Raw genomic sequence first — 17038 nt, forward strand, 5'->3', positions numbered from 1 at the left:
CTTTGGGACATGGCTAGTAAAAAACCCGATAAAGTAGCATGCAGCTATCGGGAAAGCCTTGCAAATGCCGAACGTTTAAGGTATGAGGCAAAACTTGAGGTGATCGGTGGTGCAGACCCGTATGAAATCCCAACGTCGGACTGGACAACAGACAAAGAACTCCTGCCGTCCATATCGTATTTTGATCTTTTGAACGATTTAGTGTTTTCTCCAAGTCCCTATACTATGGATGATTTAAGGAGTTACAAGGGTATGGAGGCCTACAACCAGTTTGTTTGTGGCTGGGTTCGGGACAAACGGGTGTGCCTAAGAAAGGAACATTGTGTCGTCTCAGCAAAGGTGAGTTGTTTGTTTCTTAAAATCAATGTTTTATGTAGTCTGTACAACTTACAAAGGTACTTGTATCAAATACTTTACCCTAACTCTTTCCATAAGCATATAGTGTGAAGTTGTAGGAGGGGTCAGACATATTTTAAAAGGGGGAAAAAAATTGGGTGGGGCTGCATCCCACTTATTTAGGGGTGTGGGGCCTGCATCCCTGTTTATTTTATTAAAATATTTTGTTTTGTAAATAATTTCAGTTTGGTTTGATATAAGAAGAAGGTAAAAGTGTTTTGGAAATAACAAATAAATATTATTTTCACAAAAATGGACAAATAACGGTAAAGACATTGCAACTCCCAATATTTCCCACAAAACAACGTATAATGTAAATAAACAGGGATGCACATAAAAAGCAGCATCCCTTGATGCACAGGATATGATATTTGGCCATGTAGATTATTAAAAAAGCTTGTGGTTAAAATTATATACCCCAAATTTGTCCACTCCGTTATTGTGTACTATGTGTTTACCTTTAAACTGCAAAATGTAAGTAAATCACTCACAAATACTTAAGTTTCTTAAATTTCAATTTAAAATATTAAAATAAAACTGCACTGCATACAACTTTAAGTTGCAACTTTATTTTTCATGTTATTGTCTTTACCGTTGTATTATCTACACAAAGGAAAAACAATTATAGATCTTTAGTTTTACTACATGAAATTATGATTTACCGTACCGAGCACATTTCAAAATACTGCAATTTCGGTATTGAACATTTAGTAAAGCCCTGACAATATATCTGACGAAGGCAAAACAGGTTATGTATAAATCAGACGAGAGCCTTGTGTATGGAATTTAATTTTACTTCTAAAGATGAAATTAGCGGGTGAGCCTAAACTCAAGCATGTATTTAAAGCTGAGTATACTGAAAATGTCGAATACCATACCGATATCAAGGTAAATCACCCAAAAATACTGATATTGATACCGAACCTCAAATTTCCATACCACCCAGCTCTAGTAATTAATAATAATGTATTGGAAAATAAAGTGAGTTTTGGAATATTTTTAAGTTTAATAGATAATTTGGCAAAATGTTCTGCTTACCAAGAGGTAACCTTACAAACATATCTTAATACTTAGCTCTTTTATTTGATATATAGGTGATGCATTCCCAGAGGATGACAGCAAAACCACTGAATCCTTGGATTAATGCCGAAAAGGGAGGTCGTGTTTTGGCTGCTCATTGTGATTGCATGGCCGGCCTTGGTGAAGTCTGCACTCACGTAGCAGCATTACTGTTTGCTATCGAGGCAACAATCAAGATTCGGGATTCAAAAAACGTTACAGATGAAAAGGCATATTGGCTGTTACCTGGAGGTGTAAAAGGGGTATCATACCAGGAACTACACAATATAGACTTTACTTCTGCAAAGACCAAGAAGAAGGTGCTTGATGCTTCGCTTTTGTCCCCCCAGCCTTCATCAGTTCCAGTCTACAGTGTTAAGACAAACAAGGTTCCTGTAGCATCAAAGGAAGACATGCTTGCATTTTGTTCCAAGTTGCATGGCATAGGAAGACGGGCAGGTATCTTGGCTACAAATTCCCCGTATTCAGACAATTATATTCCAAAACCAATCAAAGACAAGTTTCCATGTGTGCTGACAGCACTATTTCAGGAACAGTGTTATGACATGAACTATTGTCAGCTAGTACAATATTGTGAAACAATGAGCATAACTGTTTCGAAGGCAGAAGCAAAGGCTGTAGAAAGCGCAACATGGGACCAGGCTGCTTCCAAACTGTGGTATCACTTTAGAACTGGTAGGGTAACCGCATCCAAAATGAAGGCTGCTTTCACCACTGATCCGGCAAGTCCAGACCTAAGTTTAATTCGCAGTGTTTGCAATCCTGAAAGTATGAAGTTTTCAACCAAAGCCACACAGTGGGGTTGTGAACACGAAAAGGTGGCACGGGATAAAAAAAATTGAGAAAATGACCGAGTTGCATGATGGATTTCAATTACTAGACAGTGGACTTGTAATAAACCCAGCTTTTCCTCACATTGCAGCATCCCCTGATGGTATGGTGTCTTGTAATTGTTGTGGGGAAGGGTGTTTGGAGATTAAGTGCCCCTTTTGTAAGCGAGACCAAACAACACATGATTCAGTTGACAAACAGTTTTGTTTACAGACAGGTGAAGATGGCACTTTGAAATTAAGCAAGCAACATGCTTATTTTTATCAAGTACAAACTCAACTTGCTGTTTGTAAAAGAGAGTTCTGCTACTTTGTTGTGTGGACTGAACAGGATATGCACGTGGAAGTTGTGTCATTTGACAGTGACTTTTGGTGTCGTGTTTCCACCAACATAACCCATCTGTTCCAGACTGCGATCTTGCCAGAACTTGTGGGAAAATTTTATTCCCGTTTACCTAATACAAGCCGAACCTTAAAACCAATTTGCCAAAACTCTGCAAGTGATGAGGCTTCAACTTCAACCAGTAGAGATTTACTATATTGCTATTGCGAACAGATTGAACATGGTGATATGATCGGATGTGATCATGAAAACTGTGCAATTAAGTGGTTTCACTTCGAGTGTGTGAAAATAAGCAGGGCTCCAAAAAGCAAAAAATGGTACTGTCCCGATTGCAGAAAGTTGCCAGAATTCAAACGTGGAAAAAGACTGAACTAAGTATTGTGTGCATCAAAGGAAAAAAAAAAGTTAACTGTCTGTACATCTACATCTTTAATGTGTTCAAATGTAAGCGTGTTATGGGTGGTTCCAGTACATGTATTTACATACAAACATGAACTGCAAATTGAAAAACATATTGCCTGTAGACAGACCAAAAATACAACTTTGTAAGCAATATGTGTATATATTTTCAACATACTCAAGTTTTCAGCTATAACTATGCTTAATTTTATGTCATGAATATATTATTTATTCAAACCTAAATGTAGGTATCCTGATTTCAACAGGATTAAAATATGTTTGCTTTCAAATTAACGTCGTTTTTTTTCCAGACAATACACACATATCAATAATATTTGTATTTTCCCATATTTTACACTCAAATAACATAGAATTGCTCTTATAAATGTACATATCATTAGTAAACAAAACAATGGAATATTTTAGAAAATTATTTTATAGTACATTAGAGAGGTGTAACAATACAGGTAGGTTGTGATACGTACTATGCCAATACTTAATAACACTGATGCTAATTATTAGGTATTGTAAAATATTTCTGGCAATGACAACTTTTTACAATTACACTGTATATCAATTACAGCATCTAGTTAAGTTAGCAATTTTAGCAAATCCAATGTGTTGTGTTTCTGATTGTTCGCATGTTGTACATGTATATAGACCAAAATTAGTTTTCTGCAAAACAGGAATTATGTATGTATCGAGATATTGCTGCCATAAATTGATGTATCATATAGTGGACCTCGTATTGTGATATACTACTGTACTGCCACATCGTTACACCTTTAGTAAATTAATCAACACAACATCATAGTGAGTGTTTGGTATAATTTTACTTGTAATTGTTTTTAAAAAACATGTCATATGGGGTCAGTTGTCAATGCTAAATTTAATCAAAACAGACTATTGGTTCACAGAGGTTTGTCAAAGAACAGCATACATGGCATATCTTGTCCAGATTGGTCATGCTCTCACTGTCTTTTGTCATCATAAATCTTATAGGAATTGTGCTGTCAAGCATAGTATATTTTTGACGAACACATCCTATTACCCGCTCAACATGAATTCGACAGTGAGCAATTTTCCTTGTTGATTCTATCTCAAGGGGTGATAACTGGTCTTTTCCCCTAGTGAATGCAGGTATTTTAGCTTCCGCACAGAGACTACCCATTATATCTTTGATATCAAACCCCCTATCAGCTAAGACTATATCACCTGGAAGAATGTAATTTAGAAAACCTGAGTGTTCAGTGATGTATTTGTCTGTGGCCCGTCCACCCCAACCCTTGGAAATGAATGAGACTGTGCCCTGTGGTGTTATGCCCATTAAGAATTTTGCAGTATTGTGATGTTTGTAGGATGACCATGTTTGTGCCCTAGCCGTAAGATTTGAGGGTCTTTCTATAAAGATTTCAAAACAATCGATGATCACAGCCACTTTTTTCCCAAAATATTTCCTAAATTCCATAGGCATGGTTTTATACAATTCCTCACATTCAGGCCAATGTACAAATGGTTTAGTTCTAGCATACAAAACATCTACAACTTCACAAAACATTCGGCATATTGTAGATTGTGAAACAGCAAATTCAATGCAAGGAACTGTTCTGACAAATTCAGTCTCAGCCGCATGAGTGTCATAAACAGCATCTGGAATTTGGTTAGCGATGTTTTGGTAGGAATAAAATCTTCCAGATACTCGTATAACATTGCAAGCATATCATAAGATGACAAACCGGTCAGAAATTTCACCTTATCATCTTTCCCTATCAAATCGGACAAACATAATTTGGAAATGGCAACATGCTTTTTAATATCCATCATTTCAAGTCTTAGTGCTTGCAATTCAGAACTCATTGCATCTATTAAACTACCCATTCAAATCTGTCTGTGTTTCCACATTACAATCTGTGTTAGTACTGTCATCAGGGGCTTCATTTGGACATAATTCTTCTTCTCGGAACATCTCTGCTGCCTTTGCTTTGATGGTGGCTTTTCGCTTGGAAATGCGTTCATAGCGGTCTTTTGAAGTTTTAGAAAACCCAAGTTTTTCATGGCCCATCTTCAGACTGGGAGCCCAATCAGGGTTGGTCTCGTCATACAAGTCAACTGGTTTGCCTGCCAAATAAAAAAAAAATGAAATGAATGCCTGAATACTGCAGAGAGGGAGGGAGAGAAGGGTTGGTGAGTGTCTGTGTGTAAGTATGCAAGAGAGTGCAAATATGGGAGTGTGTGCTTACTTCAACGATGCTATATTTTCATATATATATATATATATATATATATATATATATATATATATATATATATATATATACACACACACACACACACACACACAAATTGTATACTATTATTTCATTTAATACTGTTTTGTTCATACTATGTTTCTACATGCATTTTGTTGTATATTTTGTATTTGAATAACTCTATCATGGCTGTTTAATACATATATTGTATGGTGTATCACTATGTTTTGTTGTGGGGTTTTTTTACAATAATTAAGACATGATAAATCTGACACTATTAATAAAGTGAAATATGGAACACTGCAAGTGTACAGGACTTAGCCCAGTAGTAAAGCACTCGCTTGATGCACGGTCGGTTTGGGATTGGTGGGCCCATTGGGTTATTGCTCGTTCCAGCCAGTGCACCACGACTGGTAAATCAAAGGTGGTGATATGTGCTATCCTGTTTGTGGGATGGTGCATATAAAAGATCCCTGGCTATAAATGGCAAAATGTAACAGGTTTCCTTTCTATAACAATGTCAAAATTACCAAATGTTTGACATCCAATAGCCAATAATTAATAAACCAATGTGCTCTAGTGGTGTCGTTTTAAACCAAACAAACTGGTAATCGACTTGTTCACATTGTGGACTCCAGCCACAAAACGAACATTTCTGTTGTCCCGGATTGAGTAACACAATCCACAAATTAAAACAATATTATCTATAATAATATTTAGTATTTAACTTACCCATAATAAAATGATCTGAACACACTCTGACATTCCCGAGGTTTTTCCCGGTAAAATCTTGATTTAGCCTTGACAGCCATTTCAGTCGTCGCTGGCTGGACAGCGTTTCACATGCTTGACCCTGATTTCTAATTATTGCAGGAATTCTATAAAAAGAACGATCAGTTTCCCTGTTTGATCGGTTGTGACACTGTAATACGTTACAGTAATTCACCATTGTTGAACAAGTATTTGTGAAAGACGCCTTAGAGAGCTATGGGTCGGTAATCGTGAACAATGCCCCTTTGTTCGGCCTTTGTTTACGACAGTCGGTATCTCCAATATGGCGGAGCATCCGGTTAGTGACGTCACGTGAATAACCTCTATTCAAAATATTTTTGTTTGAACATTACTAATGCCTCTGAATGTGTTTGAACAAAATTGTACCTTTTACGAAATATGGATTTCAAGTGAAATTACGGTACTAAGATATGCTATATTTATTGTGTACGAAGCCAAATCAAGGGTGCGAAAAGTGACTGTCGTCGACTGTCACTTTTCGCACCCTTGTTAAGTTGTTTTGGCTTCGTATACAATAAATAAAACATATCCAACGGTACTTTTTTGATATGATATACTTTTGATTTATTTCATGTTTTAAAACTTCAAATTAATATTTTGTCCAGAATTATGAAAAATACCGACCCTTAAACAGCGTTATCTTTTTGTTATAGAAAATTTGACAGGTAGGGGTTTCTGCCAGAGGATCAAATAGGTATGGCGACATACCCGGATTTTGGGGCAGATTTTATTGTTTTAAGTAAGCTTTTGACAAAATTAATTACTCGTATCATTACTGTATGCTTTTCTTAACCCTAACCCTAACCCTAAAGTCTGAACCAAATTGTTAACAACTACAATAAATTACTATCCTACCTTTAATTACCGTTACATTTCCCCCAAATGTTTTCCACACACAAGCTGTGAAAAAAAAAAACATTACAGTGACACAGATTCCACATATGAGACTGTAACGATGTCGCCAGTATCGAGTTAGCTGAGATAGCATAGGGCAAAATACATGCATTTTTCTGCCGTCTGCCATTTTGCTTTTTTATGGAATACTCTTCAAGAGGGGTGAAAGCCTCCAAAGTATGTGACATAATTAATATAAAATCAATGATCTCTAGTGGTATCATTAAAGAAAAAAGAAAGGAAAAAAATAAAAATATATAACGTCATCACGTTTGCTTTTATATCATAACATGCTATGCCGTTGTCAGATTAAGTCATGTCCTTTCAACCCTCTTGGAGAATATTCCATAAAAAGTCAAAATGGCAGCCGGCACAAAATTGCATGCTGTTTGCCCTATGCGATCTCAGCGAAGTCGATATAAGTGACATGGTTATCATCTAGTATGTGGAATCTGTGTCACTGTAATGTTTTTTACAAGATTTCTGTCTGGACAAAGTGTGGGTAAAGCTTAACGAAAAATAAAGGTAGGAGAGCAATTTTTCGTAATTTTTAGTTCGGACTTTAACTCATTTTCTTTCTGGGAGACAGCAGGTGACTGCAGGACACACATTATAAATATTCAATTCCATAGCGCCATACCCAAAAATTTCTTTCTGGCAGAAACGCCGACAGGGGTCAATGTTAATAGACCTGGACCCATATTCACCAAACATCGTAAGCCTCGTTTTACACGTAAACGTAAATCTACGACTGAAGAGCTATTCACGAAACAACGAAAACGTAAGTTACGTGTAAATTTGGACGTAAATATAAGAGTGCCTCCAGTTACAACTAACGCTGCACGTAAGTCGTGTACATATAATAAATCAAGCGCGATCGCCGTTATTTACTATTATGTACGGAAACTGGCAGCATTTCCAATAATTGAAGCAGTTTGCGATGGCGAACGCCCACGGATTGAACATATTTTTGTTGGTGATCGAACGGATGTTTTCGACTCGGCCAATTTCTTCTGAGTTATCTTTTCCTTTTTAAAGGGACATACCCTAGTTTTTAAACACATATTTTTGACTATTATAACCGGCTTTTAATAACTTGAATCATACTTTACTTAGATGTTGTTGTTTAGATTATCAATTCCCATACATTCGAAGTGTTTTTGGTCATCCTGGTGTTTTTTTTATATCACAAAATGCATTTCTCAAATTTTTTAAAATGCACGTGCCTCTGAGAAGTAACAGTTATGGAGTCGAGTTTTAGTCTATTTTTAGAGGGTATTTCACCATTTCAAAGTCACAGACTCACGTTTCACTCAATTGTAACTTTATCCAAATGTGTTCCAGGTTTGTAGATTAACTAAACTTAGTGTTAATTTTCACAGGTTGAAACTAGGGTCTGTCGCTTTAAGAAATGTCCTAAAGCTCGTACAAAAACGCGGATCCTCACCAATACCAAAATTCCATCATGGTTAGATCTTCATAATTTTTCAGGGTGTTAATAGGACTACCTGGCTTTCATTTCAGATAGTCCCTTGAAGTTTCAGGTGGTCCATATTTATAATAATTAAAGTTAAAAGTTAAAATAACGCTACGGTTTGTTATTTTGATTTTATTTAGTACTGGGTAAATCATTATGCATGTTTTGTGCATACTTGTCACTCTCTAAAGCTCGTGACAAGTGAACATTATTTCACTCGGGACATACATTTTATAATAACTGGTAACTCGTTTATTATCCTCTATGTAATGTGTATTACATACTGTAGTATAACATTATTGCTGTCAACTTTCTTAATAACTAAATTAATATACCCCAATAAATCAAATGAGAACAGTCGAAATCAATCTGATTAAAATTAGTTCTACTGGGTCTACCAGTAGATCTAACAGCATTGCGTGGACTTCCATGTCCAGGTGACATTTCATCTACAGATAACAATTTAAATATCGACCAATTACACTTCGCCTTTTATAGCGTTATTCGGGAGCATACATATTCTAAAAATATCAGGCGAGACTATTTATGCAATAGGCGAACTTGTTGGTCTATTTCAACATTGAAAAAACCAGGGGGAAAAGTACAGTAATAAATTCTGGATTGTATACTATTATAAACAGATGTTATGGCTATACCATCACGGGTTTAGTTTTTTTCGTCTTGAAAATAATTGTATATAAAATTTTATATTGCAATTAGTTTCCAGCATACTTCGTAATTCACCCGAATCATTTCGTATACCCTCGGTATAATCCGGAATGTTTTCAAATTCTTTTCAAATCACTGGCATGATTTTGCAAGTAAGGTTTTGATTGGTCGAATGAAAGGTCAACTGGACATAAGCTCCAACGGGCTGCTGTTAGATCCACATGTAATAGTGCAGCTAATTTTACTTAGATTGAGTCGAAATATTATACGTTTTTATTTGTGTGGAAATATATGATATTATAATGTAGTGTATTGTAAGGAATTGTATTACATTGTATTCATTTATTATTTTAATCATCTTTATCACTTTATACATGATTATATTAACAAACAATGACAGTATTTAAAGTGTTTAAAAAAAAATTGGGATGGGGGTTATGTATAAAGGCAATTTTGACCCCCTAGATATTGTCCGTTCAGGTGTGCCCTGCTCTTATATGAAAAACCATATAAAAACAACAACAACTAATATGCAAAGTTTGGTGGGGTTTTTTCAAAATTTGAACAATTCATCCATTTTTTATCCTAAGCTACTAGACTATACAGACGAGTGACCTTACCAGCATATATGGCTAAGCCCTTCTCAAAACTGTCAGCGTTGCGAACAGGAAGAATCTTCCCACGAGAAGTGCCATTGATGTCGCAAAACGTAAACTGTACATACTGGTACTTCTCCAATTTGTCCATGGCGAACGTTCGAATGCGGGTTAGAAAATGTTGATCAAACAACAACGACACCGGTGATCACGATTCACTAGTCGTTCGGTGTAAAGGATATCTCGAGTCAACCTGCAGTTACACAGATCAGCCGGCGACCGACCTTTCTGCAACAGACTACGATCGTGTGTAACAGATTTGTAGTCAGTCAAACGTGGCGGGATGTAGCTCGATGGTAAACCGCTCGCTTGCTGTCTGGTCGGTCTAGTATCGATCCCCGTCGGTGAAACCATTATTCTTTGTTTCGCTCCAGCCTGTACACCATGACTGGTATACCAAAGGCCGTGGTATGTGCTATCCTGTCTGTGGGTTGGTGCATATTACAGATCCCTGGGGTTTCCTGTCCAGGGCTATACGTCAAAATTACCAAATGTTTGACATAATATAACCGATGATTAATAAACCTATGTGCTCTAGTAGTGTCGAGAACTTGTGGTATGTATTATCCTGTTTGTGGGGTGGTGCATATAAAAGATCCCTTGCTGCTATTCGAAAGGAGTAGCCCATGAAGTGGCGACAGCGGGATTCCTCTCTCAATATATGTGTGGTCCTTAACCAAATGTTCGACACCATATAACCGTAAATAAAATGTGTTGAGTGTGTCGTTAAATAAAACAAGATCTGGGTTACACCAGTTGTGGAGCACTGGCTGGAACGAGAAATAGCCCAATGGGCCCACCGACGGGAATCGATCCTAGATCGATCGCGCATCAGGCAAGCACTGTACCACTGAGCTACGTCGGGACACTTCGAATTTCGGAGTTGGGGAGGATCCCCTCAATAACATCCTCTTGCATCCACGCTTGCAGTCCTTCGGAAGCAGTTCTTATGTTTAAATTGTTGCAACAAACTGAATTGAACTGCACTGAATTAATCTAGCGAACATTTCTTGATTTCTTTATTAAAGTGTTGACATAGCCGGGGGTAAGGGGCGTGGGGGTAATGCCTGCCAAACACCCCTCTTTTTTTTCTTCAACATTTTTATATGTACCTGTCGACCCACTTATTGACATAGTGGGTTCCTCCTTGCAATATTAAATACTGGCTATCATAATGTTAAAGTCCGGATGCTCAAGACAGCGTATGTAAATAGTTCAGTTTAACAATAATGATGGGGTTGTCGTATTATGCTATTATTAGAATGTACTCTTTATTGACAGTATAACAATACAGACGGGATGTTATGCGTACATCTGGAATCTCTTTTTGTCGTCGTCTGGAGCAACTTCTATTAAAGGTCCCCCCCCCCCCCCCCTTCTGTTTGGAGTTGAATGAGCCAATCAACGAACTGCTGACTCAACGTAGACGCTATGGCGTCATCTTGCTTCAGTGCGTCCAAGACAGCCGCTAGGGATGATGGGAGATCTGGGCCCGTGCTTATAAAACTTTTAGAGTCTAGACTCAATCTCAAATGATGTCACACGCATGTAATTTGTATGGCGTTGCCATGACGATAAAGTCTCAGACTCTAATAGAGTTTTGACTTCAGATTCTAAAAGTTTATATGTATCAGGCCTGTGCCAGGCCTGGAGTAGTAGGATAGTTAGGTTGAGGACATTTAATATTGTCAACAATACAATCAATACCAGCTGCAAGCGTTGCTGCATATACCAGGTATGATTAGCATTTCCCACTGGGGATTCTGTTTTCAATATAGGCATGTCGTAATTTTTCACACGAAATGCTGCATGACGATTGTCTATGTCCCAGAAACACTTGCCTGATGCCCACGGTTGGAACAGACGGCGGTAGCAGTTGACTGTTGGAGAACAAAAGAGCTGTCAGTGCATCGGCGTGCTTCTTCAGTTCACCAATCCAATAGCGCGCAGTGTCTGAGAAACAGTCTGCTTGTGTTGTTCATGGAAGACGTTGACTTTTGTTTCCTTATTCCAATAGGAAAGATTAAAAGGTGTGCCTATGCCACTCTCTGTCATCTTTCATTTTGCAACAACTGTCGGCAACAAGTCATGCTGTTCGGCCATTTCAAAAAGACCTTGAACAAAGCCAAAAGTCGAGTCTGGACACTTGATTCCCCACTGCGGCTTCATGACACATTCTACCATACCTGGAGCATACTTGACATATAATTCACCAATTTCCACGCCAGATTCGAAGAGCTGCGTATCGAGTTCGAGTAGAAATTGTTCTACTCTTCTAAAGGTTTTGTTCATGCAGTAATCAAGCCCATCAAGAAATGACGCTTTCGTCTATCGATTCTTCAACGTGAACTCCATTCCGCATCCGGAAAATGATTCGTATCCCACATCTTGCAACCTCTGCCGCTATCGTTTGGTGATATATCTGGGACAGGCCTCCTGGTATTTGAGACTTGGCATCCACGCTGTTTCACAGCACAATTCTGCAACCTTGTACTTGCTATTGCCAGCCCAAGGAAGTGGATGCAGTGTGTCCAAATCAGGAACAATAGCCATGTTTTTCAAGTTCCTTTCTGATACCTTTTTTGGAATTGCCAACTCATTTTTGTGCCCAAACATCAGTGCACCTGGAAAATATAACGTTTCAATGTTGAGGATATCAAGAGCATAATATATTAAAGTATTTTGATAAATGTGTTACTGCAATAGCAGCCAGTGTAGTTTTCGTCTTCAGCTTCTTCTTTTCCCACATTCACACCTCTTTTTCCCACCACCCTTTGTATTTACATGTCGCTCTGTTACACGACTCATACAAGGGTACGGCAGAAGCAATTAGACATGGGTGTGTGTGTGTGGGGGTGTGTGTGTGTGTAACTGAGATCGAGGGCGCAAAGCTCCCGGGTTTCTAGGGGTGTTCGCAGGCTTTACTACCAATAATATTTTGTATTCAGAATTATTGGGGGCCCCCGCCCCCCCCCCCCCCCCCACACACACACACCCCGCCGTGCCTGCTCATAGACAGTGTTGTTTCACACACCCATGTGAGTTGCGCTACCAACATCAAATCCATTGCTTTAATACTAATTATTTCTGTAGTTTACATACATATTGAAACAACCCCTAATCGAAGATGACAAGCTTCGATAGCTGCCCATCAGTGAGATATGTGGCAGGTGGTGTCATAAAGGGTCCTTTCATTTAATCAGTAAATTCATGTAAATTCATGTAAATTTATTTCAGTTAGTATCAGTGTACCTGGGCCAGTTCCGAACAGAAAAACGACCGCTAGACTGGTTTATGCGCTTCATGGTAAACGAACTGGCCACGCCAAATAGCCACCAATGGCCACCAATCAAAACGTCCGCTAGACTGGTTTATGCGCTTCACGGTAAACGAACTGGCCACGTCAAATAGCCACCAATGGCCACCAATCAAAACGTTCGCTGGTTGAACTTGGGACTGGTAATGTTTTAAAGCGACTTGAAGCGTGCGGTATGCCACTGCAATTAGCATAACAGCACGGTTATCTAATGATAACACCAGTGAGCCGAATGACATTGAACCAGATCCAATTAACAGTTTGACAGAAATAAAACACAAGTTACAGAAACGATGCAGTGGATTGTGTTTTAAAAAATATTTTGAAAAACAAATTTATGACCATATTTTGAATTTGAGGGAAATGGAAAACGAGCAGAAGGAAATGCAGCCTACATGATATTCTCGCTGGGTAAAAATTAAAGGAGGGCGTCTGCCCGATTCCCCCCCCCCCCCCCCCCCCCCCCAATTTAGTATCACTAATAAAACTAGTATTCGTCATTAACTGATGTTTTAAACGACAAAACTTATATAATCTGTGCCATAATTCAATGGCATTACTAAATTTCACGTAACGTTTCCAATAAATTAAAAATAATAAATAACTCATATCTGCATTTATTTCACTTAAAATATTAGTGCATCTTGTTACTTCAACACCGTATAAACATTATTACATACATTTATGTCACGTAACGCTATTTGTGTCAAAATTAGACACCCACCCACCCCATTGTAACACCCCGTAACGCTAGATCATACACCCCCACAAAAAAATAAAAAAAATAACGTAACGCTCGGAAATACACCCCCACAACACACACACAAAGCAACGTGGCAATGTGTACTATTATACCCATGTGTACTACGATTAACTAATTAAAGTGACGTACGATGGAAAAAAAACCCCTCGGGTTTTCACTTTCGCCATTTTAATTGATCACCATCATGGTTGACAAAAACAAAAATTATTGCTCCCCCTTCAAAATCCGGTGAAAATAATAGAAACGTAAAGAAAATCCTCTTCATAACCGTTTGAGGAGTGCTAAGTACGTCACCTCCCTGAAATGGCTGCAAAATGATATTTCAGAGCCTCTGGATTTCAAAATGTTCTGGGGGCATGCCCCAGATTTTCCATGCTTGTTCGTTCCACAAAATAAATATTAATATAAAAATATATATAATTACACGTCGTACAATTGTTTTTAACATTGCCTTACGATATGTAGATACTTATTTCAGAATATATCTATTTATATCATTAACATTTATCCCTTCCTCACTTTGCATGTACCTCGATGGAATACTGGAAACTGTTATTGTATTCATTGCCGTATTTCTCCATAAGTAAGAGTTCAGTAATATGTGTTGGCCGTATTACTCTGTGACTAACTGGTTAGAATATTGAATTTCTCTTGTGACATTTTCAGACAGAGTTATGATACAAGGGCTGTAACTAATCTTATTTCCAACACATTGGAAAATATTTATACAGTGTAGAAACAGTGAGAATAACACTAGAAACATTGAAAAAAAGATATAAACCTTCCTCAAAGAATCATGCAGTCGAATCACCACAGTGACACAGGACATAACCCAATGGAAAGTAAGTACATTTGGAATAGACTATACTACATATGACAGTATGACACCTGGCTGGAGTGATCACAATTGACAGGTGTAATAATATAATAAATGACAATCAATTTCATACAGTATGTTTCAAACTTCCAAGTGTTTTGATTCACTTTGTAAATTTTTTTTTTTTTTTTATTGTTTTGTTTAACGACACCACTAGAGCACAGGATTAATTAATCATCGTCTGTTGGATGTCAAACTCGTAGTCATCGGAGGAAACCAGCTACATTTTTTCAAATGCAGCAATGGATCTTTTATATACACTTTCCCACAGACAGGAAAGCACATGCCACGGCTACCCCAATCAGTTGAATGGATTTGTAATTTATAAAAGGCAGCTTGTTGATGTTTATTATGCCTGTTATTTGTATATAATAACAGGTCATCAAACTGCTAATTCAGTTTTCAAATTTTAATTTCAGGGATATTCATGAAGGAAGGAAATGGTTTATTTAACGTCGTACTCAACACATTTTTATCTACGGTTATATGGCGTCAGACATATTATGTTTAAGGACCACACAGATACTGAGAGAGGAAACCCGCTGTCGATTTTCGATTAGCAGCAAGGGATCGTTTATATGCACCATCCCATCGACAAGATAGTATATACCACGGCCTTTGTTACACCAGTTGTGGAGCACTGGCTGGAACGAGAAATAGCCCAATGGGTCCACCGACGGGGATCGACCCTAGACTGACCGCGCATCAAGTGAACGCTTTATCACTGGGCTACGTTCCGCCCCCTTTTTGAAATGACTCACTTAACAGGTCATCAAAATGCTAATTCAGTTTTCGAATTTGAATTTCTGGAATTTTCATGAATTAAATGTAATACGATAAAAATATGTCAAATGTCCGTCTAGCTCTCAAACGGCAAATTGCTCGGGCTAACGTCCAATGTTCTATCCTATCCATTCTTTGGGGGGAAGTTGGGGGAGGGGGTACGTAGCTCAGTAGTACAGAGCATACGAACAAAATCACCTGCATGGGGGGGGGGGGGGGGGTGTCAAATATTTGGCATTTCTGTTGTAATAGTGCCTTTGTTTTTCTTTACTGTTTTGAAGTTTGTTTCGCTCAGAAACGGTCAAAGACACTCCGTTTGAGAAGTATTTCGTTCATAGGCAGAAACGTTTGCGTTCTACGGTTCGTGAGCTTTTGAACTGGGCTTCTTTTAGTGGCCTGTGTTGGAGTGTTTCTGTGATTCAACAGTCCAAGATATGAAGCAGAGTGTAATTTAATAGCTTTTTTCATGATCTTTTTGACTGTTTTTTTGTTGTTGTTTGTTTGGGGTTTTTTTTACAGCCGATTCTGCCATTCTGTTTGTTTGCAGGTTATGGGGACTAGACGTGTAATGTTCAAAATCCCATTTCTTGGCGAATTGATAGAATTTAGTAAACACTAGCTATGGTCCGTTGTCAATAACTAGCTGGCATGGCAATCCATGTCGAGAAAACTGTAGTTTCAGTTTTCTGATTATTGTAGTAGTATCAGCTTTGTCGAGAAGGTCAACTTCAATGAAAGAAAGAAGTGTTTTATTTAACGACGCACTCAACACATTTTATTTATGGTTATATGGTGTCGGACATATGGTTAAAGACACAGATTTTGAGAGGAAACCTGCTGTCGCCACTATATGGGCTACTCTTTCCAATTAGCAGCAAGGGATCTTTTATTTGCGCTTCCCACAGGCATGATAGCACAAACCATGGCCTTTGTTGAACCAGTTATGGATCACTGGTCAGTGCAAGTAGTTTACACCTACCCATTGAGCCTTGCAGAGCACTCACTCAGGGTTTGGAGTCGGTATCTAGGTTAAAAATCCCAAGCCTCGACTGGGATCCGAACCCAGTACCTACCAGCCTGTAGACCGATGGCCTAACCACGATGCCACCGAAGCCGGTAACTTCAATGAAGTCAAGGGCGGCTTGGTACTTCATGCGGCATTAGCGTTTCTTTTTGTTAACAGGTCTCAAAAGAACAAGTCTCACATTGATGCACAATGCTTGATTTCAGCAAAACGTCGACATTGTGTCGTCTTTTTATGTTTCTTGTCGGATCTGTTATAAACGTTCCTTTGGGATCAGTAGCAAACTTGCCATGTTGACAGATTCTTCATGGACAGTATTGTCAGTTTCTGAAAGATAAGCCCTGCTTAACATGTCAGCTACGTGCATTTCCTTGACTGGCTTGTACTTAACAGTAATGTCATATGCCTGTGTACGTAGAATCATTCGTTGCAGCGTTTTGGAGCTCTGTTCAGTGGCTTACCAAGAATATTCTGAAGAGGTTTGTGACCA

At 38.2% G+C, this 17038-nt stretch overlaps 1 protein-coding gene across 2 annotated transcripts; it reads right to left on the reverse strand.

The window, feature by feature from the left end:
• Positions 1–1924: 1924 nt before the first annotated feature.
• On the reverse strand, positions 1925–10194 carry LOC121367563. Of its 2 annotated transcripts, none has more exons than XM_041491830.1 (2): positions 9750–10194; positions 1925–5166 (listed from the first exon to the last, which is right to left on the reverse strand). In XM_041491830.1, exons 1-2 carry the CDS (start codon positions 9874–9876, stop codon positions 4919–4921), a joined length of 375 nt encoding a protein of 124 aa, XP_041347764.1. In that variant the 5' UTR covers positions 9877–10194; the 3' UTR covers positions 1925–4918. The 2 variants fall into 2 exon arrangements, with proteins under 2 accessions (XP_041347764.1, XP_041347756.1); XM_041491822.1 differs by lacking the exon at positions 9750–10194 and adding an exon at positions 6030–6359.
• Between the last annotated feature and the right edge of the window lie 6844 nt (positions 10195–17038).

This window comes from Gigantopelta aegis, chromosome 1 (assembly GCF_016097555.1).
Source record: "Gigantopelta aegis isolate Gae_Host chromosome 1, Gae_host_genome, whole genome shotgun sequence".
Classification (NCBI taxonomy): domain Eukaryota; kingdom Metazoa; phylum Mollusca; class Gastropoda; order Neomphalida; family Peltospiridae; genus Gigantopelta; species Gigantopelta aegis.

Coding starts and splice junctions, on each gene's coding strand:
- LOC121367563 (XM_041491822.1), bottom strand. CDS start 6,246: ATGGTGAATTACTGTAACGTATTACAGTGTCACAACCGATCAAACAGG. Junction 5,167..6,029: donor TTCAGATCATTTTATTATGG/GTAAGTTAAATA, acceptor TTTATTTGGCAG/GCAAACCAGTTGACTTGTAT.